This window comes from Oncorhynchus mykiss, chromosome 11, assembly GCF_057628025.1.
Source record: "Oncorhynchus mykiss isolate SJ-2025 chromosome 11, ASM5762802v1, whole genome shotgun sequence".
Taxonomy (NCBI): domain Eukaryota; kingdom Metazoa; phylum Chordata; class Actinopteri; order Salmoniformes; family Salmonidae; genus Oncorhynchus; species Oncorhynchus mykiss.
Genome location: NC_143032.1, coordinates 70,641,660 through 70,655,585, shown reverse-complemented (window position 1 = coordinate 70,655,585; position 13,926 = coordinate 70,641,660). Strand labels below are relative to the sequence as shown.

The window sequence follows — 13,926 nt, the reverse complement described above, 5'->3', positions numbered from 1 at the left end:
GACAACTCAAAGGCGAAATCCATTAAAGCCAAGATAATGGAATTCATTGCCCTTGACAATCAACCGTTCTCTGTCGTGGGAGATGTTGGCTTTCACCGACTGGTCGAGCACCGGTACACACAACCAAGTGCTCTATTTTTCATATGCTGCCCTACCGGAGTTACACAATAATAGCGTCGCTTCTATTAGCTTCACGACATACATACTATGGAACGCCGTTTGGGTCTTTGCGTGTCAAAAAAAGATACAGTAGCACTGTCAAAGCTGTACAAAAAAAGTCTGCAAACAAACAAACACCGGCCACGAACGATACGTTTCCAATGCCGCATTGGTAATAAAGCATCATTTGTTTCGACCGCAACTTCTGATTACACGTCAAATAGTGTTATTTGACATGTATCTTTTTGACACGCAAAGACCCAAATGGTGTTCCATTGAAATCTTGGTTAAGAGAATGAAACTTCAGAACAACGGAACAGCACAGTAAGTAAGTGAAAGAAATAGGTTTTGATGATGTTTTACTGGTAATGGGGACATACGTAAATACCAACAAAATAACTTCTTGGTCAGTGTGGTGTGTGTGTGTGTGTGTGTAACCTTTATTTAACTAAGCAAGTCAGGAAGAAACTAACTAAGCAGTTAAGAAGAAATTCTTATTTACAATGATGGCCCGGACGACGCTGGGCCAATTGTGCGCCACCCTATGGGACTCAAAATAAATAAAATAATGACAAAGCAAAAGCAGATTTCTAGAAATTTTTGCAAATGTATTAAAATACTGAAATATTACATTTACATAAGTATTCAGACACTTTACTCAAAGTACTTTGTTAAAGCAACTTTGGCAGTGATTACAGCCTCAAGTATTCTTGGGTATGACGCTACAAGATTGGCACCTGTATTTTTGGAGCTTCTCCCAATGTTCTCTGCAGATCCTCTCAAGCTCTGTCAGGTTGGATGGGGAGCGTCGCTGCACAGCTATTTTCAGGTCTCTCCAGAGATGTTGGATCTGGTTCAAGTCCGGGCTCTGTCTGGGCAACTCAAGGACATTGAGAGACTTGTCCCGAAGCCATTCCTGCGTATTTTTGGCTGTATGCTTAGGGTCATTGTCCTGTTGGAAGGTGAACCTTTGCCCCAGTCTGAGGTTCTGGAGCAGGTTTTTATCAAGGATCTCTCTTACATCTTTCCCTTGATCCTGACTAGTCTCCTAGTCCCTGCTGCTGATAAACATCCCCATATCATGCTGCCACCACATTGCTTCACCGTAGGGATGGTGCCAGGTTTCCTCCAGACGAGACGTTTGGCATTCAGGCCAAAAACTTCAATCTTGGTTTCAACAGACTTGATTCTTATGGTCAGAGAGTCCTTTAGGTGCCTTTTGGCAAACTCGGGCTGTCATGTGCTTTTTACTGAGGACTAGCTTCTGTCTGGCCACTCTACCATAAAGGCCTGATTAGTGGAGTTCTGCAGAGATGGTTGTCCTTCTGAAAGGTTCTCCCATCACCACAGACAAACTCTGGAGCACTGTCAGATTGACCATCAGGTTCTTGGTCACCTCCCTGACCATGGCCCTTCTCCCCTGATTGCTCAGTTTGGCTGGGCGGCCAGCTCTCTTACTTCTTACATTCAAGAATGATGGAGGCCACTGTTTTTGGGGACCTTCAATGCTGCATACACTTTTTGGTACCCTTCCCCAGATCTGTGCCTCGACACAATCCTGTCTCAGAGCTCTAAGGACAATTCCTTCGACCTCATGGCTTGGTTTTTGCTCTGATCATGCACTGTCAACTGTGGACCTTATATAGACAGATATGTGCATTTCCAAATCATGTCCAATTAATTGAATTCACCACAGGTTTCTACAACTTGATTGGAGTATACATCTCAAGGATGATCAATGGAAACAAGATGCACCTTATGTAAATAAGGTATTTCATTTTTATACATTTGTAAAAATGTCAATAAAACTGTTTTCACTTTAGAATAGGGCTGTAATGTAACAAAATGTGGAAAAGGTCAAGAGTTCTGAATAATTTCCAAATTAACTCTGTGAGTGCATGTGTGTGTATGTGTGTATCACTGGAAACCCCTACAGCACATGTGTAGGAGAGAAATAGGGAAACGGGCTGTATTTTAGGTGGGAGTGGGGGTTGCTTGGGTAACTTGTGTCCTATCCCCATTTATTTTAGGTCAGTTTCTGGGAGAGACAGAGTAGACTAAACACAACAGCACAAGATAAACACTGGGACAGGACTGGGCTAGAAAAACACAGCAGCATGATCTCCTCTCCTCCACTCCCCGTCTCTCTTCTCCTCCCTCCCTCCCGTCTCTTCCCTTCCCCCACCACTCTTCCCTTTCCTTCCCTCTCCTCAACTCACCACTCTTCTCCTTCCTCCCTCTCCTCCTTTCACTCTCCTCCACTCACTTCTCCCATCCCTCTCCTCCACTCACCACTCCTATCCTTCCTTCCCTCCCTTTCCTCGCCTCCACTCCACTCCTCCACTCACCACTCCTGTCCTGTCCTCCTTTCCCTCTCCTCCACTCACCACTCCTGTCCTCCTTTCCCTCTCCTCCACTCACCACTCCTCTCATTCACTCACCACAACTGTTCTCCTTTCCCTCTCCTCCACTCACCACTCCTCTCCTCCACTCACCACTCCTCTCCAGTCCTCCTTTCCCTCTCCTCCACTCACCACTCCTCTCCTCCACTCACCAATCCTGTCCTCCTTTCCCTCTCCTCCACTCACCACTCCTCCACTCACCACTCCTGTCCTCCTTTCCCCAATCCTCCACTCACCACTACTCACCACTCCTGTCCTCCTTTCCCCTCTCCTCCACTCACCACTACTCCTCCACTCACCACTCCTGTCCTCCTTTCCCTCTCCTCCACTCACCACTCCTCCACTCACCACTCCTGTCCTCCTTTCCCTCTCCTCCACTTACCACTCCTGTCCCCCTTTCCCTCTCCTCCACTCACCAACCTTCTCTTCTCCTCCACACACTTCATCCCCTCCCTCTCCTCCACACCTTCCTCTCTCTCCTCTCCACACTCCCACAGTCACACAGTGTATGGGAGTGGAGGTTTAAAACTGATGGATTGGAATGTTCTGTAATAAGGAAGTCTCCTTTTACAGGAGTATAATCTGACAGATTTATGAAAATGGACTTTATACTGATATATGATGTCAACACACATTCTGCCCATATATTCAATGCAAAAAGAATGCCGCTTTAGAATGTGTGTGTGTTTGCATGTGTGTGCATTCACATGAGTAGGGTTGCAAAGCTACTGGTAATTTACCTAAATTACCGGAATTTTCAGGAATTTGGGTAATTAACAGAAAATCTATGGCAATCTATTGTAACTTTGGTAATTTCTTATTTTTTTAATTCATATATACAGTACCAGTCGATAGTTTGGACACACCTACTCATTCAAGGGTTTCTTTATTTTTACTATTTTCTACATTGTAGAATAATAGTGAATACTTCAAAACTATGGAATAACACATATGGAATCTTGTAGTAACCAAAAAAGTTTTAAGCAAATGAAAACATATTTTAGATTCTTCAAAGTAGTCACCCTTTGCCTTGATGACAGCTTTGCACACTCTCGGCATTCTCTCAACCAGCTTTTTATTTATTTCACCTTTATTTAACCAGGTAGGCAAGTTGAGAACAAGTTCTCATTTACAATTGCGACCTAGCTTCATGAGGTAGTCACCTGGAATGCATTTTAATTAACAGGTGTGCCTTTATTTCCTACTTGAGCCAATCAGTTGTGTTGTGACAAGGTAGGGGTGGTATACAGAAGATAGCCCTATTTGGTAAAAGACCAAGAGCATATTATGTCAAGAACAGCTCAAATAAGAAGAGAGAAACGACAGTTCATCATTACTTTAAGACATGAAGAACAGTCAATGCCGAAAATGTCAAGAAATTTTCAAGTTTCTTCAAGTGTAGTCGCAAAAACCATCAAGTGCTATGATGAAACTCTCTCTCATGAGGATCACCACAGGAAAGGAAGACCCAGAGTTACCTCTGCTGCAGAGGAAAACTTTATTAGAGTTACAAGCCTCAGAAATTGCAGCCCAAATAAATCCTTCACAGAGTTCAATAAACACACACATCTCAACATCAACTGTTCAGAGACTGCGTGAATCAGGCCTTCATGGTTGAATTGCTGTCAAGAAACAACTTCTAAAGGACACCAATAATAAGAAGAGACTTGCTTGGGCCAAGAAACACGAGCAATGGACATTAGACTGTTGGAAATCTGTCCTTTGGTCTAATGAATCCAAATTTGAGATTTTTGGTTCCAACCACTGTGTCTTTGTGAGACGCAGAGTAGGTGATTGGCTGATCGCCATACGTGAGGAAGAGGTGTGATGGTGCTTTGCTGGTGACATTGTCAGAGATTTATTTAGAATTCAAGGCACACTAAACCAGCATTGCTACCACAGCATTCTGCAACGATACGCCTTCCCGTCTGGTTTGCACTTATTTGGACTATCACTTATTTTTCAACAGGACAATGACCCAACACACCTCCAGGCTGTGTAAGGGCTACTTGACTAAGAAGGAGAGTGATGGAGTGCTACATCAGAAGCCAGGCCTCCACAATCACCTGACCTCAATCCAATTGAGATGGTTTGGGATGAGTTGTACCGCAGAGTGAAGGAAAAGCAGCCAACAAGTGCTCAGGATATGTGAGAACTCCTTCAAGACTATTGGAAAAGCATTCCACGTGAAGCTGGTTGAGAGAATGCCAAGAGTGTATAAAGCTGTCGTCAAGGCAAAGGGTGGCTGTATGCATCTGTGTGTGCATCTCTCTGAGTGTGTGTGTGTATCTCTCTGCGTTAGCCTGTGAGTACTCACGATGATGCTGGCAGTCCAGGGGTTGAGCAGAAAGAGGGCACAGACGAGGAAGGTGCAGGCTAGCACCACGCTGATGGAGAACAGCAGCCAGTGTCTGAGGCCTACGTACTGCTCCCAGAAGAGGAAGGGGTAGCCGTTGGGGTAGCTGGGTAGGCCCTGGCGGCTGTAGTTACTGCAGATGGCTCGCACCGACTCGATGGCCTCCACAAACTGGGGGGTCTCGCGGAGCCCGTTGAGGTAGAATGGAAACTGTGCATATTCGATGGGCTCGGCAGCAGGAACTAGACAGAGAGGGGGGGGTAGAGGTTTTGAAAAGGTGCAAGAACGGTAGAGTTCAAACAAGTGCACCATGTTTCAGCACCAACTCACTTTGCCTCACCACACAAATTAATATCAGGACTGGCTGGTGAGCAGATCTAGAACATGGTCCCATGAGCCTTGGTAGATACTGACATGTATGTGTGCGTGTAAGAGTGTGTGGGGGGGATCCATTCTCTCCAGCCTCAGCCTAGTGATGGGCTAATGACAGCAGGCCAGAAGTTGATACTATTACAACCTGAATCATCATCATCATCATCTCTCTCTCTCTAAGACACATGTTCTAAACTAAAGTCATTCTCCCCATGTCACGTCATGTGCCCTCAGCTTCCTTATACCCACAACACCCCTTTATAAAAATTTTACACCCACCTCACCATACTATAATATATTATACTGACCACACCCCACTGAAATATATTATACCCACCTCACCCCCGCTATAATATCTTATACCCACCACACCATAATATCACATACCCACCACACCACAATATAATATCTTATACCCACCACACCACCACTATAATATCTTATACCCACCACACCCCCACTATAATATCTTATACCCACCACACCCCCACTATAATATCTTATACCCACCACACCACAATATAATATCTTATACCCACCACACCCCCACTATAATATCTTATTCCCACCACACCACCACTATAATATCTTATACCCACCACACCCCCACTATAATATCTTATACCCACCACACCCCAATATAATATCTTATACCCACCACACCACCACTATAATATCTTATACCCACCACACCCCAATATAATATCTTATACCCACCACACCACCACTATAATATCTTATACCCACCACACCACAATATAATATTTTATACCCAAGACACTATAATATATTATACCCACCACACCCCCACTATAATATCTTATACCCACCACACCCCCACTATAATATCTTATACCCACCACACCACCACTATAATATCTTATACCAACCACACACAACTATAATATATTTTACCCATCACACTATAATGTCTTATACCCACCACACTCAAATATAATATCTTATACCCACCACACTCAAATATAATATCTTATACCCAAAACACCACAATATAATATCTTATACCCAAGACACTATAATATCTTATACCCACCACACCCCCACTATAATATCTTATACCAACCACACACAACTATAATATATTTTACCCATCACACTATAATATCTTATACCCACCACACTTAAATATAATATCTTATACCCACCACACTCAAATATAATATCTTATACCCAAAACACCACAATATAATATCTTATACCCAAGACACTATAATATCTTATACCCACCACACCACCACTATAATATCTTATACCAACCACACACAACTATAATATATTTTACCCATCACACTATAATATCTTATACCCACCACACTTAAATATAATATCTTATACCCACCACACTCAAATATAATATCTTATACCCAAAACACCACAATATAATATCTTATACCCAAGACACTATAATATCTTATACCCACCACACTCAAATATAATATCTTATACCCAAGACACTATAATATCTTATACCCACCACACCCCCACTATAATATCTTATACCCAAGACACTATAATATCTTATACCCACCACACCCCCACTATAATATCTTATACCCACCACACCCCCACTATAATATCTTATACCCACCACACCCCCACTATAATATCTTATACCCACCACACCCCCACTATAATATCTTATACCCACCACACCACAATATAATATTTTATACCCACCACACATAATATCATATACCCACTTCACCCCAATATAATATCTTATACCCACCACACTATAATATCTTATACCCACCACACCCCCACTATAATATCTTATACCCACCACACCCCCACTATAATATCTTATACCCACCACACCCCCACTATAATATCTTATACCCACCACACCCCAATATAATATCTTATACCCAAAACACCACAATATAATATCTTATACCCAAGACACTATAATATATTATACCCACCACACCCCCACTATAATATCTTATACCCACCACACCCCCACTATAATATCTTACACCCACCACACCACAATATAATATTTTATACCCACCACACATAATATCATATACCCACTTCACCCCAATATAATATCTTATACCCACCACACTATAATATCTTATACCCACCACACCCCCACTATAATATCTTATACCCACCACACCCCCAATATAATAGCTTATACCCACCACACCACCACTATAATATCTTATACCCACCACACCACAATATAATATTTTATACCCACCACACATAATAACATATACCCACTTCACCCCAATATAATATCTTATACCCACCACACCCCACTATAATATCTTATACCCACCACACCCCAACTATAACATGTTATACCCACCACACCCCCAATATAATATCTTATACCCACCACACCCCCACTATAATATCTTATACCCACCACACCCCCACTATAATATCTTATACCCACCACACCACAATATAATAACATATACCCACCACACCCCCACTATAATATCTTAAACCCACCACACCCCCACTATAATATCTTATACCCACCGCACCCCCACTATAATATCTTATACCAACCACACCCAACTATAATATATTTGACCCACCACACTATAATATCTTATACCCACCACACTCAAATATAATATCTTATACCCAAAACACCACAATATAATATCTTATACCCAAGACACTATAATATCTTATACCCACCACACCCCCACTATAATATCTTATACCCACCACACCCCCGCTATAATATCTTATACCCACCACACTATAATATCTTATACCCACCACACCCCCACTATAATATCTTATAACCAACATACACCCACTATAATATCTTATACCCACCACACCCCCACTATAATATCTTATACCCACCACACCCCCACTATAATATCATATACCCATCACACCCGCTATAATTTCTTATACCCACCACACCCCCACTATAATATCTTATACCCACCACACCCCCACTATAATATCTTATACCCACCACAGCCCACTATAATATCCTATACCCACCACACCCCCACTATAATTTGTTATACCCACCACACCCCCACTATAATATGTTAAACACACCACACCCCCAGTATAATATGTTATACCCACCACACACCCACTATAATATGTTATACCCACCACACCCCCACTATAATATCATATACCCACCACACCCCCACTATAATATCATATACCCACCACACCCGCTATAATATCTTAAACCCACCACACCCCGCTATAATTTCTTATACCCACCACACCCCCACTATAATATCTTATACCCACCACACCCCCACTATAATATCTTATACCCACCACAGCCCACTATAATATCCTATACCCACCACACCCCCACTATAATATGTTATACCCACCACACCCCCACTATAATATGTTAAACCCACCACACCCCCACTATAATATGTCATACCCACCACACCCCCACATTAATATCTTATACCCACCACACCCCACGATAATATCTTATACCCACCACACCCCAATATAATATATTTTACCCACCACACTATAATATATTTTACCCACCACACCCCAATATAATATCTTATACCCAAAACACCACAATATAATATCTTATACCCAAGACACTATAATATCTTATACCCACCACACCCCCACTATAATATATTATACCCAACACACTATAATATTTCATACCCACCACACCCCACTATAATATCCTATACCCACCACACCCCACTATAATATCTTATACCCACCACACCCCACTATAATATCTTATACCCACCACACCATAATATCTTATACCCACCACACCATAATATCATATACCCACCACACCCCCACTATAATATCTTATACCCACCACACCCCCACTAAAGTATCTTATACCCACCACACCCCCGCTATAATATCTTATACCCACCACACTATAATATCTTATACCCACCACACCCCCACTATAATATATTATACCCACCACACCCCCACTATAATATCATATACCCACCACACCCGCTATAATATCTTATACCCACCACACCCCCACTATAATATCTTATACCCACCACACCCCCACTATACAATCTTATACCCACCACAGCCCACTATAATATCCTATACCCACCACACCCCCACTATAATTTGTTATACCCACCACACCCCCACTATAATATGTTAAACACACCACACCCCCACTATAATATGTTATACCCACCACACCCCCACTATAATATCTTATACCCACCACACCCCCACTATAATATCTTATACCCACCACACCCCCACTAAAGTATCTTATACCCACCACACCCCCGCTATAATATCTTATACCCACCACACTATAATATCTTATACCCACCACACCCCCACTATAATATCTTATACCCACCACACCCCCACTATAATATCTTATACCCACCACACCCCCACTATAATATCATATACCCACCACACCCCGCTATAATATCATATACCCACCACACCCGCTATAATATCTTATACCCACCACACCCCCACTATAATATCTTATACCCACCACACCCCCACTATAATATCTTATACCCACCACAGCCCACTATAATATCCTATACCCACCACACCCCCACTATAAGTTGTTATAGCCACCACACCCCCACTATAATATGTTATACCCACCACACCCCCACTATAATATCTTATACCCACCACACCCCCACTATAATATCTTATACCCACCACAGCCCACTATAATATGTTAAACACACCACACCCCCACTATAATATGTTATACCCACCACACCACAATATAATATCTTATACCCACCACACCCCCACTATAATATCATATATCCACCACACCCCGCTATAATATCTTAAACCCACCACACCCCGCTATAATATCTTATACCCACCACACCCCCACTATAATATCTTATACCCACCACACCCCCACTATAATATCTTATACCCACCACACCCCCACTATAATATCTTATACCCACCACACCCCCACTATAATATCTTATACCCACCACAGCCCACTATAATATCCTATACCCACCACACCCCCACTATAATTTGTTATACCCACCACACCCCCACTATAATATGTTAAACACACCACACCCCCACTATAATATGTTATACCCACCACACCCCCACTATAATATGTTATACCCACCACACCCCCACTATAATATGTTATACCCACCACACCCCCACTATAATATCATATACCCACCACATCCCCACTATAATATAATATACCCACCACACCCCCACTATAATATCATATACCCACCACACCCCCACTATAATATCATATACCCACCACACCCCGCTATAATATCTTAAATCCACCACACCCCCACTATAATATCTTATACCCACCACACCCCCACTATAATATCTTATACCCACCACACCCCCACTATAATATCTTATACCCACCACACCCCCACAATAATATCTTATACCCACCACACCCCCACTATAATATCTTATACCCACCACAGCCCCATTATAATATCCTATACCCACCACACCCCCACTATAATATGTTATACCCACCACACCCCCACTATAATATGTCATACCCACCACACTCCCACTATAATATGTCATACTCACCACACCCCCACTATAATATCTTATACCCACCACACCCCCACTATAATATGTTATACTCACCACACCCCCACTATAATATCTTATACCCACCACACTCACACTATAAAATCCAGTCCATATTGTTTTGCCTAGGACTTTTCTTTCAAAAACATAAGTCTGATCAAAAACATCCCAGAAATGACACCGCAAAGACTCTCTATGGCGTGTGTGTGTGTGTGCTTTCTAGTGCCTGGGGGGTCAGCCAGCACTACTTGCTAACATGGTTTGGCCCATTATAATCTCCACTACAAATGTCCATTAGGACTGGGAATTGGAGCTCTGCCAACATTGCTCTGCTCCAGGGGGTTCCTGTACAGCCAAGCACTCTACCCTGATTAGCCAATCATATTTACACTCACTGCTTGTTATCCAATCACATCTTCCCCCTGTAATGCAAAGGCAGCCTCTCTCTCTCTTTCCCATGCTTGCTTCCTTCCCCTCTCCTGTCCACCCTCTTTTCCCTCACTCTCTTTCTCACACCCTTTTCCTCTCTTTCTCTTTCCCAATAATTGTCTTTCCCTTTCCTTTGTGTGCGCGCACTCTCTGTGTGTGTGTGGTAAGGAAATGAGAACAGGGTGTAGGCAGTTCTGGGGTCACAGAGTTTTAAGTGTGTGTGTGTGTGTGTGTGTGTGATCCATAGCGGCCTGTTGTGGTAAGAGTTATGACATTCACCACAGGCACCATTAGAGTACCACAGCGTGCTATCCCCCCCCCACACACACACAGCTCAGTATACTGTAAACTACCTCAGTTAAAACCAGAAAGTAGATATGAGTAATTAACTCCACAGATGGAATGGCACAAACATGTACTCTAAAATAACTGCAGCTCAAATGTAATAAAAGCCTATGGAAGTGAAGTTGAGCAAAATAAGTAAAATGTTATACTCAAGGTGAAATGACCCATGGAATAGTTAGGCCACAAAACATAACAAGTAGTTCATAAATGTATATGAGTGTGTTTAGCGATACAAACAGATGGATAGTTCCATGTCACCTTAAAGCAGTATGAGCTACCAGAGGTACCAGAGGCAGAAAAAAACAGTTCCTGCACACTTCTTAAATAAAGTCTTAGTCTTTTTTAATTCAATTGACAAATATGTAGGCCAGTGTGCTAAATAATTATTGAGAGCAAAAAAGCGTGTCTGATATGATTGGCCATTGAAAGGTGTTTGTGGTAGTAAAGTGTGCTGTGATCGGTCACTCACTGCTGAGCTGTGTCTCGAGCATGGAGTCTGTGCGGTCATGGAGCCACTCCGGGGGGTGGGGCCGTATGTTGGCCTGCGAGGCTGCGTACGCCACCGGGTCGTTGCTGACCCACGCAGTCAGGTAGATGTAAAATGCCACCGGGTTGATGATGCCATCCGCATCCACCAAGCGCTGCCTAGTCAGCTAGAGAATAGTTAATAATTGAAAAGAAGGATAGAGGGAGAGAAGGAGGAGGGGGAAGGTGAGGGGGGGGGAGAAGGAGGAGGGGGAAGGTGAGGGGGAGAGAAGGAGGAGGGGGAATGTGAGGGGGAGAGATGGAGGAGGGGGAAGGTGAGGTGGAGAGAGGGAGGAGGGGGAAGGTGAGGTGGAGAGAGGGAGGAGAGGGGTGGAGAGAGGGAGGAGAGGGGTGGAGAGAGGGAGGAGAGGGGTGGAGAGAGAGGGAGGAGGGGGGAGAGAGAGGGAGGAGGGGGAGAGAGAGAGGGAGGAGGGGGAGAGAGAGGGAGGAGGGGGGAGAGAGAGGGAGGAGGGGGGAGAGAGAGGGAGGAGGGGGGGAGAGAGAGGGAGGAGGGGGGAGAGAGAGGGAGGAGGGGGAGAGAGAGGGAGGAGGGGGGGAGAGAGAGGGAGGAGGGGGGAGAGAGAGGGGAGAGAGAGGGAGGAGGGGGGAGAGAGAGGGAGGAGGGGGTGAGAGAGAGGGAGGAGGGGGGAGAGAGAGGGAGGAGGGGGGAGAGAGAGGGAGGAGGGGGGGAGAGAGAGGGAGGAGGGGGGAAGAGAGAGGGAGGAGGGGGGAAGAGAGAGGGAGGAGGGGGAAGAGAGAGGGAGGAGGGGGGAAGAGAGAGGGAGGAGGGGGGAGAGAGAGGGAGGAGGGGGGAGAGAGAGGGAGAGAGAGAGGGAGGAGGGGGAGAGAGAGGAGGAGGAGAGAGATATTGGTGGTTAGCAACAGGCGTGAATTGTAGAAACAACGTGTCAACAAAAACTTCCTCCAGATGAACCCACCGCAGAAATTATATCCATGCATGAGCATGAGAAAACGCACCCGCTTTAAAAATAAGGGACAAAATTCTCCCTCTCTCCAACCCAAAGAAAAGTAAACAGTCAAACACTGGTGCCTTCTGAAAATTCCCGTATTTCTCGGTGAGCTTCACAGAATTATTAGGCCTCAATTTAAACATGGAAATGCCAAATCAGCTTTTCAGGTGCGGTCAGATATGTCTCCTGAGAAGAAAAAGCATGCATGTAACGTGTTGAGAACCAGCATATCTCTCCAACAGAACTAGCAAAGGCTAGCGCGCACAGCCCTGATACAGTGTGCTCCCTCCTAGTCCTATGAGAGATTACTAGATTCCCTCTCTACTTTCTCTCACAATTCTACCTCATTTCCCCTGCACAACTATTTGGTTACTTCACTTCCACAACAGCTAGCTACCCTCCCTCCCATGGCTATAGCTCAAGCCTTAGTAGCTAGCTCCTGAACTTTACATCTATTACAGCACACTTCTTCATCACATCAAACTAGCTAGCACATTTCTTTTACAACTAAGTTAACTCCATTCCCTAACAGAATCAGCTAGCTACTGTAGCCCCTTCTCCCCACAGAGCTCCTGAGAGGTGCAGCCATTACTGCACACCGCTCCACGCCACTCACCCTTCTCATGACAATAAATCCCTGGTTCACAGAGCCGGGGTGAGGAGGAGTCCTGTGGGTAAGTATGGTGGTGGGGTAGCTTGAGATAGCGTAACAATAAAAAAATTGTCTGGAGTCCCTATGTGCGTCTGTGTGCAGTTAGCCTTGCTGTTAACACTGAAGAGAATG

At 44.0% G+C, this 13,926-nt stretch overlaps 1 protein-coding gene across 1 annotated transcript in view; it reads right to left on the bottom strand.

The window, feature by feature from the left end:
• The window catches only part of LOC110535101 (protein patched homolog 1), a 150,026-nt gene that overhangs the window by 20,376 nt on the left and 115,724 nt on the right, over nucleotides 1-13,926 (bottom strand). Inside the window, exons 17-18 of the mRNA XM_036936201.2 lie at nucleotides 12,116-12,299; nucleotides 4,879-5,159 (exon numbers count right to left, since the gene is read on the bottom strand). Coding sequence (XP_036792096.2) covers nucleotides 4,879-5,159; nucleotides 12,116-12,299 — 465 coding nt within the window. The remainder of the gene's footprint in view (nucleotides 1-4,878; nucleotides 5,160-12,115; nucleotides 12,300-13,926) is intronic.